General features: G+C 44.8%; 1 protein-coding gene across 3 annotated transcripts in view; it reads left to right on the top strand.

The window, feature by feature from the left end:
* LOC129468335 (glucokinase regulatory protein) overlaps window positions 1-22,839 on the top strand; it is an 83,066-nt gene that overhangs the window by 3,498 nt on the left and 56,729 nt on the right. For 2 of the 3 annotated variants that reach the window (XM_055253755.2, XM_055253754.2), the window contains exons 6-17: window positions 308-374; window positions 563-616; window positions 2,297-2,391; window positions 4,677-4,782; window positions 6,860-6,978; window positions 7,620-7,718; window positions 7,927-8,024; window positions 8,374-8,450; window positions 8,820-8,916; window positions 9,117-9,214; window positions 9,308-9,391; window positions 19,899-20,048. In XM_055253755.2, coding sequence (XP_055109730.1) covers window positions 308-374; window positions 563-616; window positions 2,297-2,391; window positions 4,677-4,782; window positions 6,860-6,978; window positions 7,620-7,718; window positions 7,927-8,024; window positions 8,374-8,450; window positions 8,820-8,916; window positions 9,117-9,214; window positions 9,308-9,391; window positions 19,899-20,048 — 1,144 coding nt within the window. Of the gene's footprint in view, window positions 1-307; window positions 375-562; window positions 617-2,296; window positions 2,392-4,676; window positions 4,783-6,859; window positions 6,979-7,619; window positions 7,719-7,926; window positions 8,025-8,373; window positions 8,451-8,819; window positions 8,917-9,116; window positions 9,215-9,307; window positions 9,392-10,679; window positions 10,922-19,898; window positions 20,049-22,839 lie in introns of those variants that run through there. The other variant, XM_063623832.1, reaches the window with a different exon arrangement.

The following is a 22,839-nucleotide window of genomic DNA, read 5'->3' as shown; positions in this document are numbered from 1 at the left end:
AAATAGCATTTCTTAGAAATTGAGTTTGAATGCCTTTAGACAGAGATTGTGTCCGGCTTGTCTTAGTCCTCACCATTTCTTATTCCCTTACACTTGGCCCACTTCACATACTTATGTTGCCTGACTGGCTGTTATAGGTATTTGAGTTTTTCAACTCTACAGAGTGTCTGTCATGCACCAACAAACTGTGGGTGCTCATTCAACGATAGTTTTCCCTTTATTCCCGTCTCTTAATGTAGCCTGCCCTAATAAACCATAGGCTTCTGCTTCCCAGCCAGTGCCACTGACCTTGAGTCTGTCCTCTTAGGTCTGTGGTGGCCTCTAGGGAGGGGACAGAAGATAGTGCCTTGCACGGGATTGAGGAACTGAAGAAGGTCTGTGCTTTTCACTGACATTGACCAGAGACCTCTATCTGTTCCTTCTCATGGGGACATAAAAGCCCCAGCATTCAGCCAAAGCCTATTTCCTCCCTCCCCTGTTCCTGGCCCTGATATCCTCACACAGTAGGTTTGTGCCCTGGAATCCTCCCAGTTACACTACCTTGTCCATCCTCCTCTCCTAGGTGGCTTCCGGGAAGAAGAGGGTGATTGTCATTGGCATTTCTGTGGGACTGTCTGTGAGTAAAAAGATGGGTTGAGTGGATCAATTTTAGAGAAAGGAAGTGAGTGGGAATGGAATAGCATGGAAGATAGATCAATGAGATGGGTGCTAGAAAGCAGGAAGTTTGCTCAAGGAATTTTGGTTTTAGTTTCACTAACTTGGATCGAGTTGTGTGAATGTGGGAAGATGGGGAAGGGATTCTATTTCAGAATAACTGTGTATCAATCAATCAACAACTAAGATAGGTGGACTAGTCCGGGGTAAGCAAACTATACTGGCTGGCCAATGCAGCCAGCTGCCTGTTTTTAAAGTTTGTTTGTTTGTTTGTTTGTTTTTGAGATGGAGTCTCGCTCTGTCACCCAGGCTGGAGTGCAATGGCATGATTTCAGCTCACTGTAAACTCCACCTCCTGGGTTCAAGTGATTCTCCTGCCTCAGCCTCCCGAAAAGCTGGGATCACAAGCGCCCACCACCATGCCCGGCTAGTTTTTGCATTTTTAGTAGAGACAGAGTTTCACCATGTTGGCCAGGCTGGTCTCGAACTCCTGACATCAGGTGCTCCACCTGCCTCGCTCGGCCTCTCAAAGTGCTGGGATTACAGGCATGAGCCACCGCACCTGGCCCTAAAATAAAGGTTAATTTTTTTTTTTTTGGTTGTTGTTGTTGTTGTTTTTGAGAGTCTCCCTCTGTCTCCCAGGCTGGAGTGCAGTGGCATAATCTTGGCTCACTGCAGCCTCCTCCTCCCAGGTTCAAGTGATTCTCCTGCCTCAGCCTCCCGAGTAACTGGAATTATAGGCACATGCCACCATGCCTGGCTGATTTTGTATTTTTAGTAGAGACAGAGTTTCTACTAAAAAAGAAAACTGGGGACCAGGGTACTCACTGACATGAGGAATGCCATGTTGGGCAGGCTAGTCTTGAACTCCTGACCTCAAGCGATCTGCCCACCTTGGCCTCCCAAATTGCTGGGATTACAGGCATGAGTCACCATGTCCAGCCCCTAAAATAAAGTTTTATTGGAACACAGCCATTTTTGTTTACATATGGTCTAAGGCCTCTTTCATGCTATAGCCATAGGGTTGAGTAGTTGGACAGAGACATAGGGCCCACAAACCCTAAAGTATTTACTATCTGGCCTTTTACAGAAAAATACGGCCCCTGGACTAGTCCCTTGCTACTTAAAATGTGGTGCCTGCACCAGCAACATCAGTGTCACCTGGGACTTGTTAGAAATGCAAAATCTCAGGCCCCACTCCAGACCTAATGAGCATTTTAACAAGATTTCCAGGTAGTTTGAGAAGCACTGAGCCAGATGACTCCAAGTTTCCTCTCAATTCTGCAGCTCTCTGGCTCTAAGAATTCACTGAGCAGAAACCAGGTCCCACTAGTGTTATATATGGAAGGAAGCACACAAAGAGAAGAGGGTATTGACTTCAAAGAGCTTACGATTTTAGTTCAATAGTATTCCAACTTTACCATGCAGAAGATTTCCTTGGGGAACTTGTTAAAAATGTAGTGCCCTTGAGGTACTTGTTAAAAATATGCTCCCCCTTCAAACTTGGATCCAGTAGATTGTAACTGTACCTAGGAATCTGCATTTTGAACAAGCATTCTGAAGGATTCTGATGCACTTGAGCCTTGGGCGCCGCTCAGAGTAATGACCCCCTCATCATGCCCTTCTCTGTCTTCACCATCAGGCTCCCTTTGTCGCAGGCCAGATGGACTACTGCATGAACAACACAGCTGTCTTCTTGCCAGTCCTGGTTGGCTTCAATCCAGTGAGCATGGCCAGGTGAGCCTTCTGGAATGACTGGGCAGCCCTGGGGCAGGCTGGAAGGGAACATGTCAAAGTCTATAGTACAACCACAAGGGAGAGAACAGATGGACTTGTTCACCACATCTCAGAATTTTAAAGTAAATATGGGGTGCCCCTAAGCTTATAAGGCTTTTTTGTTTGTTGGTTGGTTGAATTATTCTCTTCTTGTTTCAGAAAGCATTAAAGGCAGCTTATAAAGGATGCATAAAATATAAGATAGCATACATTCGAAACTGGGATTCAAGAGGCAAGAGAAACAAGGGATAAAATGGAGGATAAAATGGGGTCAGGAAGATGCATACCACAAAGATTTGTGCTTTCATATGGGGGTGAGCCCCAAGCACCTTTTCAAAGTAGTAGTAGTGGGTGCCAGATGGCCCCCTACTCCTCTTTATCCAGTTCCCTTATTTAGCGCCCATTCTCTCTCATCATTCCAGGAACCCCTTTCCTCCCCCGAGGCTCCTCAGATCTCTCACTCTCTTACCTTTCCTGAGAGCCCCTCATGACCAAATCACCTCCCTCTTATTCTCTATGTCAGTGGTCACTCTTATTTCAGAATAAGTCGACATATTAAACCAGTAGTGCTCAGATGTGGTTCTGTGCATTAGCTGCCTGGGGAATGTTACAAAAAAAATAAAGAAGATTCTTAGTTCCTTGTGTAAGAGGTCTGATTTTGTAGGTTTGGAGTAAGGCCCTGAAATATCTATTTTTTGAAAGCAACCCTGGAGATTCTGATGCACAGCCAGGTTTGGGGAACTCTGCTAAATAAACCATTGGAGTGGGCCACCTGACAAAGCTGAGGGCTTCCTGACACCAAAGGGATGCAGCAAAGGCTTGTTGATTATTTTAGAGCCGCTTTTTGTATTTAGCGGTGGTCTTGGGAAGGGGGACAAGTGGGTTTTTCCAAGGTGCTTTTTCACCTTCCGAATTCTAGGCGGTAGTATAATTTATGCGAAGGTGTAAATGAATCTGAAATACTCCTAACCCTGATCCTTTTCATGGAGGGCTCTCCTTCACCAAAAATGTGTCTGCTGCAGTGGATGCTAATTTCAGGCTCTATGACTAAGTGAAATGAAGAATTTCAAACAACGTAGGCGTGGAGATCTTCCAGTTGTTCCTTAAATCAGTGGCTCCCAAACTTGGCTGATTTTCAGAGTCATCTGGGAAGCTTTTTTAAAATACAGATTTTTGGGCTCCACTCCAGAACTACTGAATCTGAATCTTAGGGTGGATGTGGTACCCAGAAACGGGTAGTTATTAAAAAACAAAACTTGCCAGATGATTTGGATGCCCAGCTGTGTTTAGGAATCTCGACATTAAACCATACGATATGAACCCTCTCTGCTTTAGTCTCCTCTTTCTTAGGACTCTAGGAAGTTTCAGTAATAGTTTGAGGAAAAATGACAGGAGACATTTTATACAACGGGCATGAAATATGTGAAACTTGTCTGCCCTAGAAGTAATACAGAAGAAAAAAATACAAAAATAGTTCAAGAGGGGAGGGAACCTTTGCAGGATGGGATGATAAGGTGAAATTAGGGGTGCCAGGTACAGAAGTAACTAACTCTTTGAAGTCCTGCCACAATGGCCGATTCACAAATTATCCCCTAGCAAAGCCATTAGAAATCAACTAAAGAAGATCATCATTCTATGAGATTCCATGATTTGTAACTAAGCAGATAACAAGTCTGTAGCTCTCTTGCCTCATGAACACATTGATTTGTTCCCAATTAATTTACTCAAGGAATGTTCAACAACTGTGAGGTGCTACCTTGAAGCTTGGTTCCCTCACTGTTATCCCTCTCTCTGGTACTGAGGGTTCACTCTTTGGAGGGATTTCCAGTATGTATTCCCACAAATGGGAAGGGCTTCTGATGGACCGTAAGATGGAAAATAAGGTGACAATTTTGACATTTGAATAACAGGCATTCCCTAAAGGACCTGCAGAGAGTGAGATTAGTGTGGCCATGGCATTGGGGCTTATGCAAGGAGCAGGACACGAGATGGTTTGGGTCTCAGGCTGGGACTTTAAACTTGAGTGTTGGCTTTGCTCTGGGCTTGAGGTGCTGCATGTTTTATTAACCCCTGTCCTTGGGGTTCAGGGACACAGAGCCTCTAAAAGCTCCAAAGCATATGTCTGTATGAAGTTGTTGACCTCTGACCTCAATCCCAATGCGGTCTTTGATCATGACTCCCAGCTGAGGCCCTTCTTTGAGATCCTCATAGACAATCTCCCCACCTTGTGTCTCTCTGGACCTCAGAAATGACCCCATTGAAGACTGGAGTTCAACATTCCGACAAGTAGCAGAGCGGATGCAGAAAATGCAGGAGAAACAGAAAGCTTTTGTGCTCAATCCTGCCATCGGGGTAGGGCCTCTCCTTTTTCTATGTTCTCCACCCCTCCAGCACCCGGGAACTGCTTGCCACTTCCTTGGGGCCTCTGATTTTAGGTTCTATTATATCTTGTTTAAATTCCTGAGGTATTGTGAGTCAGCTAAAATGTTATAAACCAAATCCTATTTTCCCATTTACATTTTCACCTTAAGATATTTCATCTTCATTCCAACCCTCTCTCTCAAATTGGTAAGCCTTAAACACTTCAGCGGTCTGGGACAGTTTCTGTTTAAAGAAGCTCTATGAAGCTCTAAAGAAGCCGTCTATGTATAGAGAGCATTGAATAGCCATTGTTATGTCTCAGTCTGTCTCTTTCACATATTTACATTTTAAATATGGACTTTAAAAAATGGGGTGCAGTTTTGTTTCATTCTGCCTTTCTAAATCCTCTCCAAAATTGGGTGGCCCTTCTTAGCTTGAAAGCTGTTTTCTCCTGTTCCTTTTTTCTCATCTGGATTGCGGATACATTTCACTAGCACCATTTCTCCCTACTTGGGCCTTACAAGGGCCTTAGCCAAATTCCAGCCAGTGCCTCCCTCTACCAATGATGGGCACACTATCTGCAACATTCTCCTCCATCTTCCTTTTGTGAGATAAGAAGGTAGAATTCCATATGACATAAGAATTCCACGGCTTTCACCTCCCAAATGCTCATCTGTCTTTCCTCCTCCCTGCAAATGTTGACTTTCAATCTTCTTTTCTCGGTCACTACTGTTTTTTTTTTTTTTTTTTTTGAGACAAAGTCTTGCTCTTGTCACCCAGGCTGGAGTGCAATGGCGTGATCTTGGCTCACTGCAACCTCTGCTTCCCTAGTTCAAGCGATTCTCCTGCCTCAGCCTGCAGAGTAGCTGGGATTACAGGCGCCTGCCACCACGTCTGGCTAATTTTTGTATTTTTAATAGACAGCCTGTTGGCCAGGCTGGTCTCGAACTCCTGACCTCAGGTGATCCGCCCACCTCGGCCTCCCAAAGTGCTGGGATTACAGGCATGAGCCACCGCACCCGGCCTCAGTCACTACTGTTATCATTCTGTTTGCTGTAGCCTCTTTGTCTGTCTGGTGTTCTGTGTTCCACATCTGGACTGCTGCAATCACTTCTTCATTGGTCTGTCCAAAGCATATGACATGTGGTATTTGGATTGATAAACTACCACAGAAAATGGTGGAGGTGGGGGAGAAATTTCTTGGAAAGAAAAGCACTCTCTGGTCTGGGTGTGGTGGCTCACTCCTGTAATCCCAGCACTCTGGGAGGCCAAGGCGGGCAGATCTCTTGAGGTCAGGAGTTCAAGACCAGCTTGGCTAACATGGTGAAACCACGTCTCTACTAAAAATACAAAAATTAGCCAGGCGTGGTGGCAGGTGCCTGTAATCCCAGCTACTTGGGAGGCTGAGGCAGGAGAATCACTTGAATTTGGGAGGTAGAGGTTGCAGTGATCCAAGATCATGCCACTGCACTCCAGCCTGGGTGGCAGAGTGAGACTCCATTCAAAAAAAAAACATGTTGGGAGGCCGAGGTGGGCAAATCACGAGGTCAGAAGATCGAGACCATCCTGGCTAATACGGTGAAACCCCATCTCTACTAAAAATACAAAAAATTAGCCAGGCGTGGTGGCGGGCGCCTGTAGTCCCAGCTACTCGGGAGGCTGAGGCAGGAGAATGGCGTGAACCCAGGAGGCAGAGCTTGCAGTGAGCCAAGATCCTGCCACTGCACTCCAGCCTCGGTGACAGGGTGACAGAGTGAGACTCCATCTCAAAAAAAAAGAAAAAAGAAAAAAAAAGAAAAGCACTCTGAAAAACCTTTGACCCAGCTGACAAGAGACCCAATCACTGTGACTTCCTCTCCAGAAAGTCCTGAATACACCTAGGAGTGACCAGAGGAGGCCCTTCCCCTCTTTCTAATCTTCCTCTCGGTCAAGCCCACCCCAGCACCCTTCCTCACAAGCACACTGGGGGCCACTGGTACTATCACATGCATGCCCGGGGGTTACTAATAAGTGGTCTACGGGGTCTTCATCCTCTCCCAATTTCTCTTGGGTGTCTTCACCTCTTCAGCCCGAGGGTCTCAGCGGCTCCTCCCGGATGAAAGGTGGAAGTGCCACCAAGATTCTGCTGGAAACCCTGTTATTAGCAGCCCATAAGACTGTGGACCAGGGCATTGCAGCATCTCAAAGGTAGGGAGGATCTGGATAAGAGAGAGCTCAAAGTCAGGCGAGCGTGAGATGGTGTGGATGGAGATTGGCAGGTCTAGATCCAAGGACTGGGCTGGTGGCAGTAAGACTGCAGCCCACCACGCCTCCCCTGGGAAGGGAGCTGGCTGGTACATGCTGTTGTTCCCACCTCATAGTTGCAGAGTCCGAATTGTTTCCAGTAGATCCTGGATTCCTCAGGCCAAGACCTAATCCCTGAGCCTGCCTGGGGCCTCCAAAGCTAGCCTGGCTCCCTAGGGTCCTTTGATTTGGGGGTGGTCCAGGCCATGCAGGTAGAGCTCATCCTCCTCTGGGCCTGCCTCCCTCTCCAGGGTCTCTAGCCTCACTCCCAGGCTGCTCACGCCCCTTCCCAGTGGCTCTCAGATCCTGCTCCTCGCAGTGCTTTCCTGCTGCACTCTTCCCTCTTTCTGCTCTTTTGTTTTCTGCCCATTGAAGCCCTTGCTGCCCCTCTAAAACGCAGTCTGGGCCTACTCTCTGCACCTCTCCAGGGACCAGCAGAATTTAGTTCTAAGGGAGCTGTACCTTCACCTCCCCGCTCAGGGAGGCACCTAAGCTTTCCGAGGGGGAATTGGGCCCCTCTTGGGAGCTGGTGGCTTTTCTCCCAGATGCCTCCTGGAAATCTTGCGGACATTTGAGCGAGCTCATCAGGTGACCTACAGCCAAAGCCCCAAGATTGCCACCCTGATGAAGAGCATCAGCACCAGGTGTGTGGATATGTGTTTAGAGGCAAGGATGTGGCCCGGATGGAGAATACTGAGAACAGGGAGATTTTATGAGACATGTTAACATGGTATGGGCGATGGGATTGCATGTTGAAGGGTCATGGTTTGTTGACTCCTGTGCTTTTCTGTGGACATCTCTGCCCTCTTTGCACTGTAATCTCTCATGTCCTGACCTCTGATCCATTCTCAGTCTGGAGAAGAAAGGCCACGTGTACCTGGTTGGCTGGCAGACCCTGGGCATCATTGCCATCATGGATGGAGTAGAGTGCATCCACACCTTTGGCGCTGGTGGGACCCCAGTCCAGACGTTCTTCCTGCTTCCTCCTGATCCCAACCATTCTGGCTGCTCTCCAAACACTGTGCTACTCCCAACCCATGGGTGTTCCTCAGTGTCCCACCTTCCCTATCTAAATAGGCACTTCAGTCAAATTCTTCTTTCTTAGAACCCCAACTCAGTCCTTGATCCCTTCTCAGCTCCCACCCTTGTGCTTAACTATGGCCTCCCACATGGGCTACTCCTCACTCCACGCCCCACTTGCCACTTTTCCTCCCAGTCCCATTTTCTCCCCCTGAAGCCTAGAACCTTCCTTTCCTATATAGCCAATCACTCCTCTCTCCTTGTCCTTAAACTTCCCAGATTTCCAAGATGTCCGTGGCTTTCTCATTGGTGATCACAGTGACATGTTTAACCAGAAGGCTGAGCTCACCAACCAGGTCAGAGAAGAACAGGACTTGGGGAAGTTGAAGAGATCACTGGTGTGCTGAGGATGGAAGAAAAGGGGAAGGTGGAGCTAGGTGGGAAGTTCGTTGGAATAGATGGTCCAGAGAAGAGAATATGGGTCAGAAGCCATGAGGCTTTGGCTTAGCATGGGCAGTGTGGAAAGCTCTAGATCCAGTCCCCAAACTTGGCCCTAGTCCACCGACTTGTTACATCATCTTGGGCAAAACACTGTACCTTTTGAACCTCAGCTCTTTCACCTGTACACAAAAGTGTTAGATCTCCTCCACGGCCCCCTTTAGTCCTCAAGTCTGTGCTTTAGAGTGTTTTCATGGGAGGGACCCTCCCATCTTCTTCTGCCCCAGGGTCCCCAGTTCACCTTCTCCCAGGAGGACTTCCTGACTTCCATCCTTCCCTCCCTCACGGAAATCGACACTGTGGTCTTCATTTTCACCCTGGATGGTGAGAGGGAAGATGGGAGTGGTGAGGGGTGGGGAGGGGGGAAGTAGAATGATTCAGAGGAGCTGTCATTTTTCTGGGTCTTAGGGTACCTGCTCAGAGGGAGGGACGGGGTGAATGTCCTGACTGGACCCCAGCCAGGGGAGCAGGAAGAACAGCTGCACAGCCGGCCTTTCGACTCTGATGCCCTCCCCTTCTCCTAGACAACCTCACAGAGGTGCAGACTACAGTGGAGCAGGTGAAAGAGAAGACCAGCCACATCCAGGCCCTGGCACACAGCACCGTGGGTCAGACCTTGCCGGTGAGGGTCCAGCCGTGACAAGGGGACCCAGGTGGCAGTTGCAGCCAAGGCTTCCTGGAGATGCCTCTCCTGCTCCTCTTTCTCTCTCTCCAGATCCCTCTGAAGAGGCTCTTTCCCTCCATCATCAGCATCACATGGCCACTGCTTTTCTTTGAATATGAAGGGAACTTCATCCAGGTATGGGGAATGAGAAGGTCCTATCTGCAGTAAGGGGCTCAGAGGGAGAGGGATTCCAGGAATCAAAAATCCCAAGGCTGGAGGGCAGAAAGCTTGGAGACCTCTCTGACCCTCACAAAGCCAGCTGGGCAAGGTCATGGGTTACCAGGTCACTAGTCAGAATTCCCAAGGCAATGAACTACTGGGCTCAGCTCTCTTTAGAAATATGCAAAAAGTGCAGGATAGGCCACTAGTCACCTGACAGATGTTCATTTGTCCGTTGGGACAGGTTAATTATTTTTATTTTGAGACAGAGTCTCACTCTGTCGCCCAGGCTGGAGTGCAGTGGTGCAATCTTGACCCACTGCAACCTCTGCCTCTTGGGTTCAAGCGATTCTCGTGCCTCAAGTAGCTGGGACTACAGGTGTGCACCACCATGCCTGGCTACTTTTTGTATTTTTAGTAGAGATAGGGTTTCCTCATGTTGGCCAGGCTGGTCTCAAACTCTTGACCTCGAGTGATTTGCCTGCCTCGACCTCCCAAAGTACTGGGATTACAGGTGTAAGCCGCTGCGCCTGGCTGGGACAGGTTATTTCTTGATACCAAAGTCATCATCATTATCCAAAAGCTTTTACCGCACCTTTTATTTTTATTTTTTTGCAAGTTTACTATGCTGAATTCATTGCAGATAACTTTATGTGCATATAGTCCCTGTTTGCCAGTGAATTATAATCCAGCACAAGTACTGATAATAATTACAGAAATAATAATCAGTGTGTGTGCTGTTTGCAATTTAGAGCTTTGTGTGGGCATTGGGAGCTCTGGATGCCAGTCTAGCTCTACTGCGTGGCCCAAGAAAGCAAGCAATTTTACATCTCTGGTTCTCCGTTTTCTCATACACCACCTGCCCACCCTCCATGGGCAGAATCAGGGCCCTGAAGGGTTGCTCTGGAGAGATGTGGTCTCTTACTTGTTATTCAAACCGTGTCTGTCAGGAAGTTTCCTGGCTTGACCAGACACAGCTGGAACACTGACTTACCTGGACTCAGAACTCATATAGAAGCGGGAAGTTTCTCTGCCCCTGAACAGGGAATCCACTCTCCTTCCAATGTCTTTCATTCTTTTTTTTTTTTTTTTTTTTAAAGACAAGGTCTCACTCTGTGGCCCAGGCTAAAGTGCAGTGGTGCCGCTTCAGCTCACTGCAACCTCTGCCTCCCCTGCTCAACTGATTCTCCCACCTCAGCTTCTTAAGTAGGTAGGACCACAGGCACTCACCACCATGACTGGATAATTTTTGTATTTTTTGTAGAGATCAGGTTTCTTCATGTTGCCCAGGCTGTTTGCCAACTCCTAGACTCAAGTGATCCACCCGCCTTAGCCTCCCAAAGTGCGAGATTACAGGCGTGAGCCACCACGCCTAGCCAAAACACTGTATTTTTAAAGAAAAATGTTCATTTTAACAGCCATACATTTTTTATAGTAAAAACGTTACAAATTACAGAAATGCAAAAAAGAAAAAAATCACTCCAAATCCACCATCTTAAAAAAAAAAAAAACCACTCTAACAAATTTTGGAGAATGTCCTTTTAAATTTTTACTATATGCATATATAAATATATTTGTACAAAAGTAAGACCATACTCGATATGCTGTTTTAAAGTTGCTTTATGAACATCTTTCTGTACTAATAGATCACTATCATTTTCAAAAATTATTATTATTATTCTTTATTTTTATCATGCCAGGACATGTTCTCATCTGATAGATCACTACTATCATTTTTTTTTTTTTTAAGATGGAGTCTCGCTCTGTCGCCCAGGCTGGAGTGCAGTGGCGTGATCTCCGCTCACTGCAAGCTCTGTCTCCCGGGTTCACGCCATTCTCCTGCCTCAGCCTCCTGAGCAGCTGGGACTACAGGCACCCACCACCACGCCTGGCTAATTTTTTGTATTTTTTAGTAGAGACGGGGTTTCACCGTGTTAGCCAGGATGGTCTTGATCTCCTGACCTTGTGATCCGCCCGCCTCGGCCTTCCAAAGTGCTGGGATTACAGGCATGAGCCACTGTGCCCGGCCACTACTGTCATTTTTAGTGTCAATGTAATATTACACTGTATGGATGTACTATAAATTGTTTACTCTAACTCCAATTATCAGACACAGAGACAACTTCAGTATTATGGTTTTTATTAAAGTGCTGCATTGAACATCCTTATACATACATCTTTTAGGCATTTGACTTGTTTCACCAGGATAAACCCCAAAAGTGAAATCACTGGGTCAAAGGGAATGTAAAATTTTGAAGCTTTTTGATACATATAGGCAAATTGCCCTCCAAAGAGGTTCATATATAAAGCGTGAAGTTGCTTGTTCCCTTACACCCTTATACATACTGGATAGCATCCTTATAAAAAAACTTTGCTAATCAGCAAAGCAACAAAAGGGCATTTCAGTGTTGTTTTAATTTATATTTCTTTAATTATTGTGTAGGTGGACTACTTAAAAATATATATTGGCCATTTGATACATTTTTTTTTTGTCTTTCATGTACTGCTTCTTGTCTTTTGGGTCTATTTACCCATTCTTTCTTTGGGGGGTATTTTTTTTCTTATTTGTAAGAAGGGGTATGTATAGCAAAAACAGTAGCCCATTTTTTCTGTTCTATATTTTTCCCAGCTTATTATTTTCTTTTGTTTTTATGTTTTTTATGTAGAGACATTTTATTTAAAATTTTACATAGTCAAATCTATCAATCTTTTCCTTTGTGTTTTTTGCCTTTTGGTTGATGTTGGTTTTATTTATTTGTTTATTTATTTTTGAGACAGAGTCTCGCTCTGTGGCCCAGGCTGGAGTGCAGTGGTGTGATCTTGGCTCATTGCAACCTCTGCCTCCTGGGTGCGAGCGATTCTCCTTCCTCAGCCTCCTGAGTAGCTGGGATTACAGGCACACGCCTCTACGCCCTGCTAATTTTTACATTTTTTTGTAGAGACAGGGTTTCACCATGTTGGCCAGGCTGGTCTCGAACTTCTGACCTCAGGTAATACGGCTGCCTTGGCCTCCCAAAGTGCTGGGATTACAGGAGTGAACCACTGCACTCAGCCTGGTTTTATCTTTCTAAATGAATTGGAATTGTTTGAAATAAAGAGACTTTGTTTGGGCTGGTCAATCTTTAGCTATGAAAATATTTTTGACCAGACGCCGTGGCTCACGCCTGTAATCCCAGGACTTTGGGATGCCAAGGCGGGCGGATCACCTGAGGTCAAGAGTTCGAGACCAGCAACATGGTGAAACCCTGTCTCTACTAAAAATACAAAAAAATCACCTGAGCATGGTAGTGGGTGCCTGTAATCCCAGCTAGTTGGGAGGCTGAGGCAGGAGAAGCCGAGGTTGCAGTGAGCTGAGAACGCACCATTGCACTCCAGCCTGGGCAACAAGAGTGAAACTCTGTCTCAAAAAAATAAATAAATAAAAATAAATAAAAAATTTAAAAAAAGAAATATTTTCGATGTAAACTGTTCCTACACTTTTATTTTGTTTTGTTTTGTTTTCTTTTTTGCCCTCCAAAGTGACAGTGGATACTCTTTTATTTTGATAAAAATCAAACCTACAGAAAAATACGAAAATGGTGCAAGGAACACCCATATACTTTTCCCTAGATTCATCAATTATTAACATTTTGCCATATTTGCTTCATCTCTTTCTTTTCCCCTGAATTATATGAAAGATAATTGGAGCCAGGTACGGTGGCTCACGCCTGTAATCCCAGCACTTTGGGAGGCCAAGGCAGGCAGATCATGAGGTCAGGAGTTCGAGACCAGCCCGATCAACATGGTGAAACCTGATCTCTACTAAAAATACAAAAATTAGCCAGGCGTGGTGGCTTGGACCTGTAATCACAACTGCTCAGGAGGCTGAGGCAGAAGAATTGCTTGAACCTGGGAGGTAGAGGTTGCAGTGAGCTGAGATCATGCCACTATACTCCAGCCTGGGCAACAGAGCAAGACTCTACCTCAAAAAAAAAAAAAAAGAGCCGGGCATGGTTGCTCATGCCTGCAATCCCAGTACTTTGGGAGGCCGAGGTGGGTGGATCACAAGGTCAAGAGTTCAAGACCAGCCTGGCCAACATGGTGAAACCCGTCTCTCCTAAAAATACAAAAATTAGCCGAGCATGGTGGCACATGCTCGTAGTCTCAGCTACTCGGGAGGCTGAGGCAGGAGGATCACTTGAACCTGGGAGGCGGAGGTTGCAGTGAGCTGCGATCGTGCCTCTGCACTCCAGCCTGGGTGACAGAGACTCCATCTGAAAAAAAAAAAAAAAGAAGATAATTGGAGATACCTGATACATCATACTAATTACTTTGGCATGTGTCCTCTAAGAACAAGGGCATTCACCTACATAATTACAATATACTTTTCCACTCAGGGAAATGATAATTAATATAATACTATTATCTATTATCTAGACCATATTCAAATTTCCCCAAATATTCCTATATTGTTTTTATTTCCCAGATCCAGGATCCAATCAAGGATAATGCACTGCATTCAGTTATCAGGTCTTTTGGGTTTTCCTTTACTCCAGATGAGTTTCTCAGTTGTTTCTTACCTCTTTGATGACACTGATATCTTAGAAGTCCAGGTCAATTGTTTTCCAGAATATGCCTCACTTTGGATTTGCCTGATTGTTTGTTCATGATATTCAGGTTAAATTTTTTGGCAGGAGTACTGCGTAGGGGAAGTTGTGCCCTTATCAGTGTATCACATCGGGAGGCACCTGATGTCAGTTTGCCCCTTTATTGGTGATGCTACATTCCATCGTTTAGCTAGGATGGTGTCTGTTAGATTTCTCTGTATCCTATTCCTCAGCAATCTTTCACCCAATGGTTTTAGCATCCACTGATGATTCTTGGTTGCATTAATTATTACTATGGTAGTTTTTAAATGGTGATTTTCTATTTCTATCCCTTCCATCTATATCCAGTAGTTGGCATTCTTCTGTAAAGAAAATCTCTCTCATCCAGGTGTGGTGGCTCACATCTGTAATCCCAGCACTTTGGGAGGCTGAGGCAGGTGGATCACTTGAGGCCAGGAATTTGAGACCAGCCTGGCCAACATAGCAAAACCCATCTCTACTAAAATACAAAAATTAGCCGGGTGTGGTGGTGTGCAGCTGTAGTCCCAGATACTCAGGAGGCTGAGTCAGGAGAATTGCTTGAACCAGGAGGCAGGAGGCAGAGGTTGCAGTGAGCTGAGATTGTGCCATTGCACTCCAGCCTGGGTGACAGAGCGAGATTCCATCACAAAAAAAAAAAAAAAGAAAAGAAAAGAAAGAAAATTTTTTTCTTCTCTCCCCATCCTATCTACCCTATCTTTGTTTTTTTAGTGTCAATATGGACTCACGAATTTTTTGTTGTTGTTAAATGTGTTTTAATCCATTCTTATTATTCATTATTTTAATGCTCAAAATGAGACCTCATTCAAGCTGGTTCCTGTGTCCTTGTGACATATCCACATCAGTATTTGAACACTCTTTGTTGTGTTTCTTTTTGTAAAATAATAATAATAATAACCTTCTTGTGCAAAAGGTAGCATCTTTTTTACATCTTGCATTTTTTTGCTTAAGATACTCTGAAAATCACTGCAGTGCAGTTTATAGATCTCTTCTTCATTATTATTATTTGCATTTGTGTGTGTTTGTGTGTGTGTGTGAGTAACAATAGTTTGCCCTGTCAATCTCCTATGCAGGAACACAAAACTACCGACCCAGGCTCACCTATACTTTCCCTGGTCCAGCCCTGGAGTCAGTCATTTTTCTGAAGAGCCCTGGTTCTTGTTAGTGGGTTCTAGTATTTAGAAACCCAAATGCTAGGTATGTTAACTGCTACTGGTGTGTCTTTGCCTCTAAGCCCTATCAGTAGAAAGAATAAGGGTGTGTGTATGTGTGTGTTTATGTATGTATACATGCATACATACACACATATACATATGTATGTTTGTTTACATACAGATGTGTGTGTGTATATATATATACACACACATACGTCTATATATACATCTATATATACTGTATATATGTTCCCACTCTTCTTCCTCTTTCCCTTAGTGATAATGTTGATTTCCAACATCATCAATATATCTGCCATCTCATTCCATTTCCATTCATGCCTGTAGGGAATTAGTTTAATTAGTTACTGGCTTATCCTCCTATGTTTCTTTTTGGAAAAAAAATGTGTGTACATATGTATATAGTTTGCACTTCCTACACAAAAGGCAGTCTACTATACTCTTTTGTGCTTCAAGAAGATATTCTGGAAATCACTCCATATTGGCTCACAGAGCTCTTCCTCATTAATTTTTACCTTTGTGTGTTTCCACATATGTAATAGTTTACTCAGGCAATCTCCGACGTAGGACATTTAGGTTTCCCATATTTTGCTGTGATCAATCATGATGTAATGAATGTACATGTATTTTTGTAATGTCAGAAGAGTATCTTTGGGATAAATTCCTAGAAGTATTAGAGCTGGGTCAAAGGGTACATACATACGCCATTTTGTTAGATATTGCAAAATTTCCTTCCATAGGGTTTACTATTTTGCTTTCCATACCAGCAATATACAAGAATGCTGCTCTCCTACAGCCTCTTGGAGAGTTTCTTGAAGTTTTTGGATTTTGTCAACCTGATAGATTAGAAATGCCACTTCTGTGTAGTTTTCATTTATTTATTATTATTTTATTACTATTATTATTGTTTTTTGAGATGGAGTCTTGCTGTGTCACCCAGGCTGGAGTGCAGTGATGTGATCTCAGCTCACTGCAACCTCTGCCTCCCAGGTTCAAGCAATTCTCCTGCCTCAGCCTCCCGAGTAGCTGGGATTACAGGTGCCCAGCACCATGCACAGTTAACTTTTGCATTTATAGTGGAGACAGGGTTTCACCATGTTGGCCAGGCTGGTCTCGAACTCCTGACCTCAGGTGATCTGCCCATGTCGGCCTCCCAAAGTGTTGACTACAGGCGTGAGCCACCACGCCCAGCCTTATTTTATTATTTTTTTGAGACAGGGTCTCATTCTGTCACCTAGGCTGGAGTGCCGTGGTGTGATCATGGCTCACTGCAGCCTCAACTTCCTGGGCTCTGGTGATCATCCCACCTCAGCCTCCCGAGTAGCTGGGACTACAGGCACTTGCCACCATACCTAGCTAATTTTGTTTCACCATGTTGGCCAGGGGTTTCACCATGTTGGCCAGGCTGGTCTTGAACTCCTGACCTCAAGTGATCCACCCGCCTCTGCCTCCCAAAGAGCTGGGATTATAGGCGTGGTCCGGAAAGCTTTTTCTAACACCTAATTGTAAAGGAATTCCATCCATGTTTTCTGCTAGTAAAGATGGTTTCTTTTTTTTTTTTAAACACTTATATCTTTAATTTATTGGGAGTTTATTCTTGTGTATGGGGTAAGGCATGAATCCAATTACATATTTTTCCAAGTGATTATCCAATTGTTCATATATATATATATATATATATATATATATTATTTTTTTTTTTTTTGCGACAGAATCTCACTCTGTCACCCACACTGGGGTGCAGTGATGTGATCAGATTTCACTGCAACCTCAAACTCCTGGGCTGAAGCAATCATCCCACCTCAGCCTCCCAAGTAGCTGGGACTACAGGCACATGCCACCATGCCTGGCTAATTAAACATTTTTTTTTTTTTTTTTTGTAGAGACAGGGTCTTGCTATGTTGCACAGGCTGGTCTCAAATCCCTGGCCTCAAGCAATCCTCCTGTCCCAGCCTCCCAAAGAGCTGGGATTACTGGGGTGAGCCACCATGCCTGGCTCCAATATAATTTTTTTAAGTTCATATTTTCCTGAGTGATTTAGGATGCTACCTGTGTCACATACTCAATTTCTATGTGCATTGGTCTATTTATGGACTTTCTATTCTGTTCCACTGGTTTGTCTATTGATGTGCTGGTACCATATGTTTTAATTATGGAGGCATTATGGTATGTTTAGTATCCAGTAGGGTTTGTTCTTCATTCTTCTTTTTTTGAGGTGGAGTCTCATTCTGTTGCCCAAGTTGGAGTTCAATGGCATGATCTCGTCTCGGCTCACTGCAACCTCCGCCCCCCAGGTTCAAGTGATTCTCTTGCCTCAGCCTCCCAAGTAGCTGAGATTACAGGCACGCGCCACCACACCAGGCAAATTTTCTTTTGTATTTTTAGTAGAGATCGGGTTTCACCCTGTTGGCCAGGCTGGTCTCGAACTCCTGACTGCAAGTGATCTGCTCACCTCAGCCTCCCAAAGTGCTGGGATTATAGGCGTGAGCCACCGCGCCCAGCCTATTATTCTTTTTAAGGATTTTCCTGGCTATATCCAGGCGGATTTTTCCATGTGTACTTTAAAATGAATGTGTCGCACTCCAAATTTTGTAAAATTTAAAATATTTTTGTGTTAATGGTGTTAATGTTAATGGTATCAATGGTTAGTGGTATAACCCAGATGTAATTGACCTCTCTCCCAAAGTGCAGTCTGACACGCACCCTATAGCATCAGTACTGCATACTTACTGGCCAGTTTCATGCTGAAATTGGTCAGATATCTGTTCTTATATTTAGTGTCCTGGTCATTCACTTGTTAAAATGTTTTCAATATACCCTCTTCCAGGGTTTTGTGTGAACAGCTATTTCTAGAGTTCCAGAATAAAGAGGTAAAAGTAGCAGTAGACTGTTTCCTCAGACTGGCTAGGACCATATGTATTAGTACTTTTTTTTTTTTTTTATATGGAGTCTCATTCTGTCGCCAGGCTGGAGTGCAGTGGCGCGATCTAGGCTCACTGCAACCTCTGCCTTCTGGGTTCAAGCCATTCTCCTGCCTCAGCCTCCTCAGTAGCTCTGACTTACAGGTGCTTGCTACCATGCCCGGCTAATTTTTGTATTTTTAGTAGAGGCAGGGTTTCACTATGTTAGCCAGGATGGTCTCAATCTCCTGACCTCATGATCCGCCCACCTTGGCCAGTACATTTTCATACTGCTCTGAAGAACTGCCTGAGACTGGGTGATTTATAAAGGAAAGAGGTTTAATTGACCCACAGTTCAGCATGGCTGGGGAGGCCTCAGGAAACTTACAATCATGGTGGAAGGTGAAGGGGAAGAAAGGCGTCTTCTTCCCAAGGCGGCAGAAAGGAGAAGTGCCAAGTGAAGGGGGAAGAGCCCCTTATAAAACCATCAGATCTCATGAGAACTCACTATCCCAAGAATAGCATGGGGGAACCCCCACCCTCATAATTCAATTACCTCCACCTGGTCTTTCCCTTGACACATGGGGATTATGGGGATTACAATTCAAGATGAGATTTGGGTGAGGACACAAAGCCTAACCATATCACCAATTAATCCCCTCAACACATTTACTGGGCCCCAGTTTCCCTGCTAATGTGCCAATAGGTGTTATAAGTGCCCCAAAGTGGACAAGATATAAGGGCCAAAAACAGGGGGCAGTTTTATACTCGCAATACCACATGTTTGTACAACTTTTTAGTTTTCAACATGCCTTGACATAGGTTCTCTCATTCATCCAGGAGATATTTGTGGCAAAGTAGGAAATGCCCTCATCATTGAATCAGAAGACCTGGATTTAGGTCCTCATTCTGCATCTCGTTATCATATGAGCTTCTCCAAGTTAATTTACTTCTGACCTCTAGTTTTCTCATATGTAGAAATGAGGATAGGTAAACTTATTCTGTAGGGTTGTTACAAAAATTAAATAGAATTCATTTTTCAACAAACATTTTTTTTTTTCCCCTGAGACATAGTCTCACTCTGTTGCCCAGGCTGGAGTGCAGTGGCACAATCTAGGCTCACTGCAAACTCCACCTCCTGGGTTCAAGTGATTCTTGTGCCTCAGCTGGAGTAGCTGGGATTACAGGTGTATGCCACCACTCCTAGCTAATTTTTGTATTTTTAGTAGAGACAGCGTTTCATCATGTTGGCTAGGCTTGTCGAGAACTTCTGACCTCAGGTGATCCACCCACCTTGGCCTCCCAAAGTGGTGGGATTACAGGAGTGAGCCACTGTGCCTGGCCTCAACAAATGTATTGATCAGCAAACATGTGTCAGTCATGGTCTAAAAAACTGGGGCCCTGGAGCAGAATAAGTCACCATCTTTGCCCTTTCAAGAAGCCTGTGGTTTAGTGGAATGAATCCCACTCCTCCTGTCTGATACCCGGGGAGAAAAAGGAATGATTCAGCAGGATCAAAATCCTAATGCGGAAGGACTCAGAGAACATGTCTGTCTACCTAGGGGTCAAAAACACAAATGGATGAAGCTACCAGGTTTGCCTGAGACAATCCTGGTTTACATCTACTGCCCTAACATTTAAACCCTGGGCTGCTCAAACAAATCATGTTTGCATTTTGGTCCCTGGTTCTTGATAGTTGGTTTCCTGTCTGATAACAGGGCCCTGTTCACTCTGCTGCTCTTCTGTCCTCTAATTTTTGACACCCCCATGTGTCTGCCCTTTTCAGAAGTTCCAGCGTGAGCTAAGCACCAAATGGGTGCTGAATACAGTGAGTACAGGTGCTCATGTGCTTCTTGGTAAGATCCTACAAAACCACATGTTGGACCTTCGGATTAGCAACTCCAAGCTCTTCTGGCGGGCACTGGCCATGCTGCAGGTAGGGATATGATGGGGCAGGGCTGGGTGGGGCCTGGCCTCAATGCTTAGGTTGCCAGAGGAGGGCATTTTGCAGAGGTATGGAAATGTGCAAGGGTACAGGCTGCCTTTTCTGTGTGCTTCTGCTCCTGCTATTAGGTGCATCTTCCCCTTAAGGAGTGTGTGTGCACACATGGGTGTGTTTGTGAAATTGTAATTATTAGGCAAGACTCAGTTACAAACGTGATGGAAAACGAGTTTATACTGGTTTAAGCTAAACAAAGAAAATGATGGCTGATATAACTTAACAATCTTAGGGCAGCTGAATCTAATGTGTTCCAGAACTTTCCACCCTTAACTCTGTTTTCCCCTGTGTTGCTCTCATTCTTTTTTTTTTTTTTTTTTTTTTTTGAGATGGGGTCTCTTGCTCTATCGCCCAGGCTGGAGTGTGGTGGTGCTATTTCAGTTCAGTGCAACCTCCGCCTCTGAGGTTCCATTGATTCTCCTGCCTCAGCCTCCCGAGTAGCTGGGATTACAGGCACCCACCACCATGCCCAGCTAATTTTGTATTTTTTAGCAGAGACAGGGTTTTGCCACGTTGGCCAGGCTGGTCTCGAACTCCTGACCTCAGGTGATCCACCCGCCTCAGCCTCCCAAAGTGCTGGGATTACAGGCGTGAGTCACTGCACCTGGCCATTGCTCTCGTACTTAGGCAAGTTTTTTCCATTAGGTGGCAAACTGGCCACCAGTAGTGCCAGCCTGACAATTTACTTAGCAACAGTAGTGGGCAAAGAGCTTGCCTGTCCTGTGGTTCTTGCAAATGCCTGGTCGGGGGCTCTTGCTTGGGACACATGCATGTCCCTGAAGCAATCACTGTTCTCCAGAGCAAGGGATGCTCTGCCCAGTCTGGTTCATGTGCTTTCCCTTCAGGATGGTGGTGGAAGAAGGGCTGGGAGGTGAGCCTCAATCCAACCTCGTTACCTGAGCATGGGAAAGCGATAGGTCCTCAGAGGAAAACCAAGGTGCTAATACCAGAAGGAGGAGTAGATGTTGAGCAGACAGAACAACAGATGGTCATGAAAATGGGGTCGCCAGATTCAGCAAATAAAAATACAGGATGCCCAGTTAAATTTGAATTTCAGATAAATATGGAATAATTTTTTCATCAAGTATGCCCTATGCAATATTTGAGATATTTTTGATTTTTTTCATTATATATTTGGATGTCCTGTATTTTTATTCACAAAATCTGGCAACCCTACGTGAAAGGAATCAATCAATGAACATTTAGTGAGCGCCCACCAGGTCCCCAAAATAAACTATGGTCGTTACTGAAGTCCAGTGGAGGTACAAAGAAGGTGGGGGTCAGAATGCATTATAGCAAAAAGAAGGCCTCACGGAAGGGGTGGTATTTGAGCTAGGCCTGGTGGTTATGGCTTGGATAGGTGGACAGAAGGGCATTCCTGTTAGGTCATTCACCAAGTCCCAGAAGGGGGACTGGGCATGATATGTGAAGGACACAGGTCTAACCAGAGTGACGAGTCACTTTAGAACGCAGTGAGGGATTGTGGAAGAAGTAGGAAGGGGAGGGATGTGGGAGGTTAAAGCCAGGTAGGAATTTGGACTTTGCCAAATGCAGCTAGACCTGCGCTGTCCAAAACATTGGCCACCACCCACATGTGGCTATTGAGCACTTGAAATGTGGCTAGTGTGACTGAGGAACTGAATTTTTAATTTTATGTAAAAACCAAAGCTATATACTTTTAAAATTAAATGTAACTTTAATATTTTGGTAGGACTACATTTCGCTTTTTAGCATTGCAAATCTAGCACCCAAATTGAGGTGGGCTGGCTGGGCACGGTGGCTCATGCCTGTAATCCCGGCATTCTGGGAGGCTGAAGTGGGCAGATCACTTGAGGTCAGGAGTTTGAGACCAGCCTGGCCAACATGGTGAAACCCTGTCTCTACTAAAAAAAAAAATAAAAAAAATAGCCGGGCGTGTTGGCACAGGCCTATAGTCCTGTCTACTAGGGAGGCTGAGGCGGGAGAATCGCTTGAATCTGGGAGGTGGAGGTTTCAGTGAGCCAAGATAGTGCCACTGCATTCCAGCCTAGGTGACAGAGTGAGACTGTCTCTCAAAAAATAAAAATAAAATAAAAATAAAAATAAAAAAGCCACAAAAAAAATCGAGGTGTGCTTTAGTTGCAAAATACACACTGGATTTCAAAATACAAAATACGAATATAGAAAAATATTGCAAAATATCTCACTAATAATGTTTAATATTGTTTACGTTGGGTTATATATTGGGTTAAATAAAATATATTATTAAAATTGATTTCAGGCCAGGTGCAGTGCCTCACACCTGTAATCCCAGCACTTTGGGAGGCCAAGGCGAGCAGATCACAAGGTCGGGAGAAATAGGTGAAATCACATTTTTTTTTTTTTTTTTTGACATGGAATCTCACTCTGTCACCCAGGCTGGAGTGCAGTGGCATGATCTTGGCTCACTGCAACCTCTTCCTCCTGGGTTCAAGTGATTCTCCTGCCTCAGCCTCCTGAGTAGCTGGGATTACAGGCATGCACCACCATGCCCAGCTAATTTTTTTTTTTGTATTTTTAGTAGAGACGGGATTTCACCATATTGGCCAGGCTGGTCTCCAACTCCTGACCTTGTGATCCACCTGCCTCAGCCTCTCAAAGTGCTGGGATTACAGGCGTGAGCCGCTGTGCCTGGCCAATTTCACCTATTTCTTTTTTTAATGCAGCTACTAAAAACTTAAACTTACATATGTGGTTTGCATTATATTTT

This window comes from Symphalangus syndactylus, chromosome 18 (assembly GCF_028878055.3).
Source record: "Symphalangus syndactylus isolate Jambi chromosome 18, NHGRI_mSymSyn1-v2.1_pri, whole genome shotgun sequence".
Lineage (NCBI taxonomy): Eukaryota > Metazoa > Chordata > Mammalia > Primates > Hylobatidae > Symphalangus > Symphalangus syndactylus.
The sequence above is the reverse complement of the archived record's forward strand: the minus strand, read 5'-3'. Positions and strand labels throughout refer to the sequence as shown.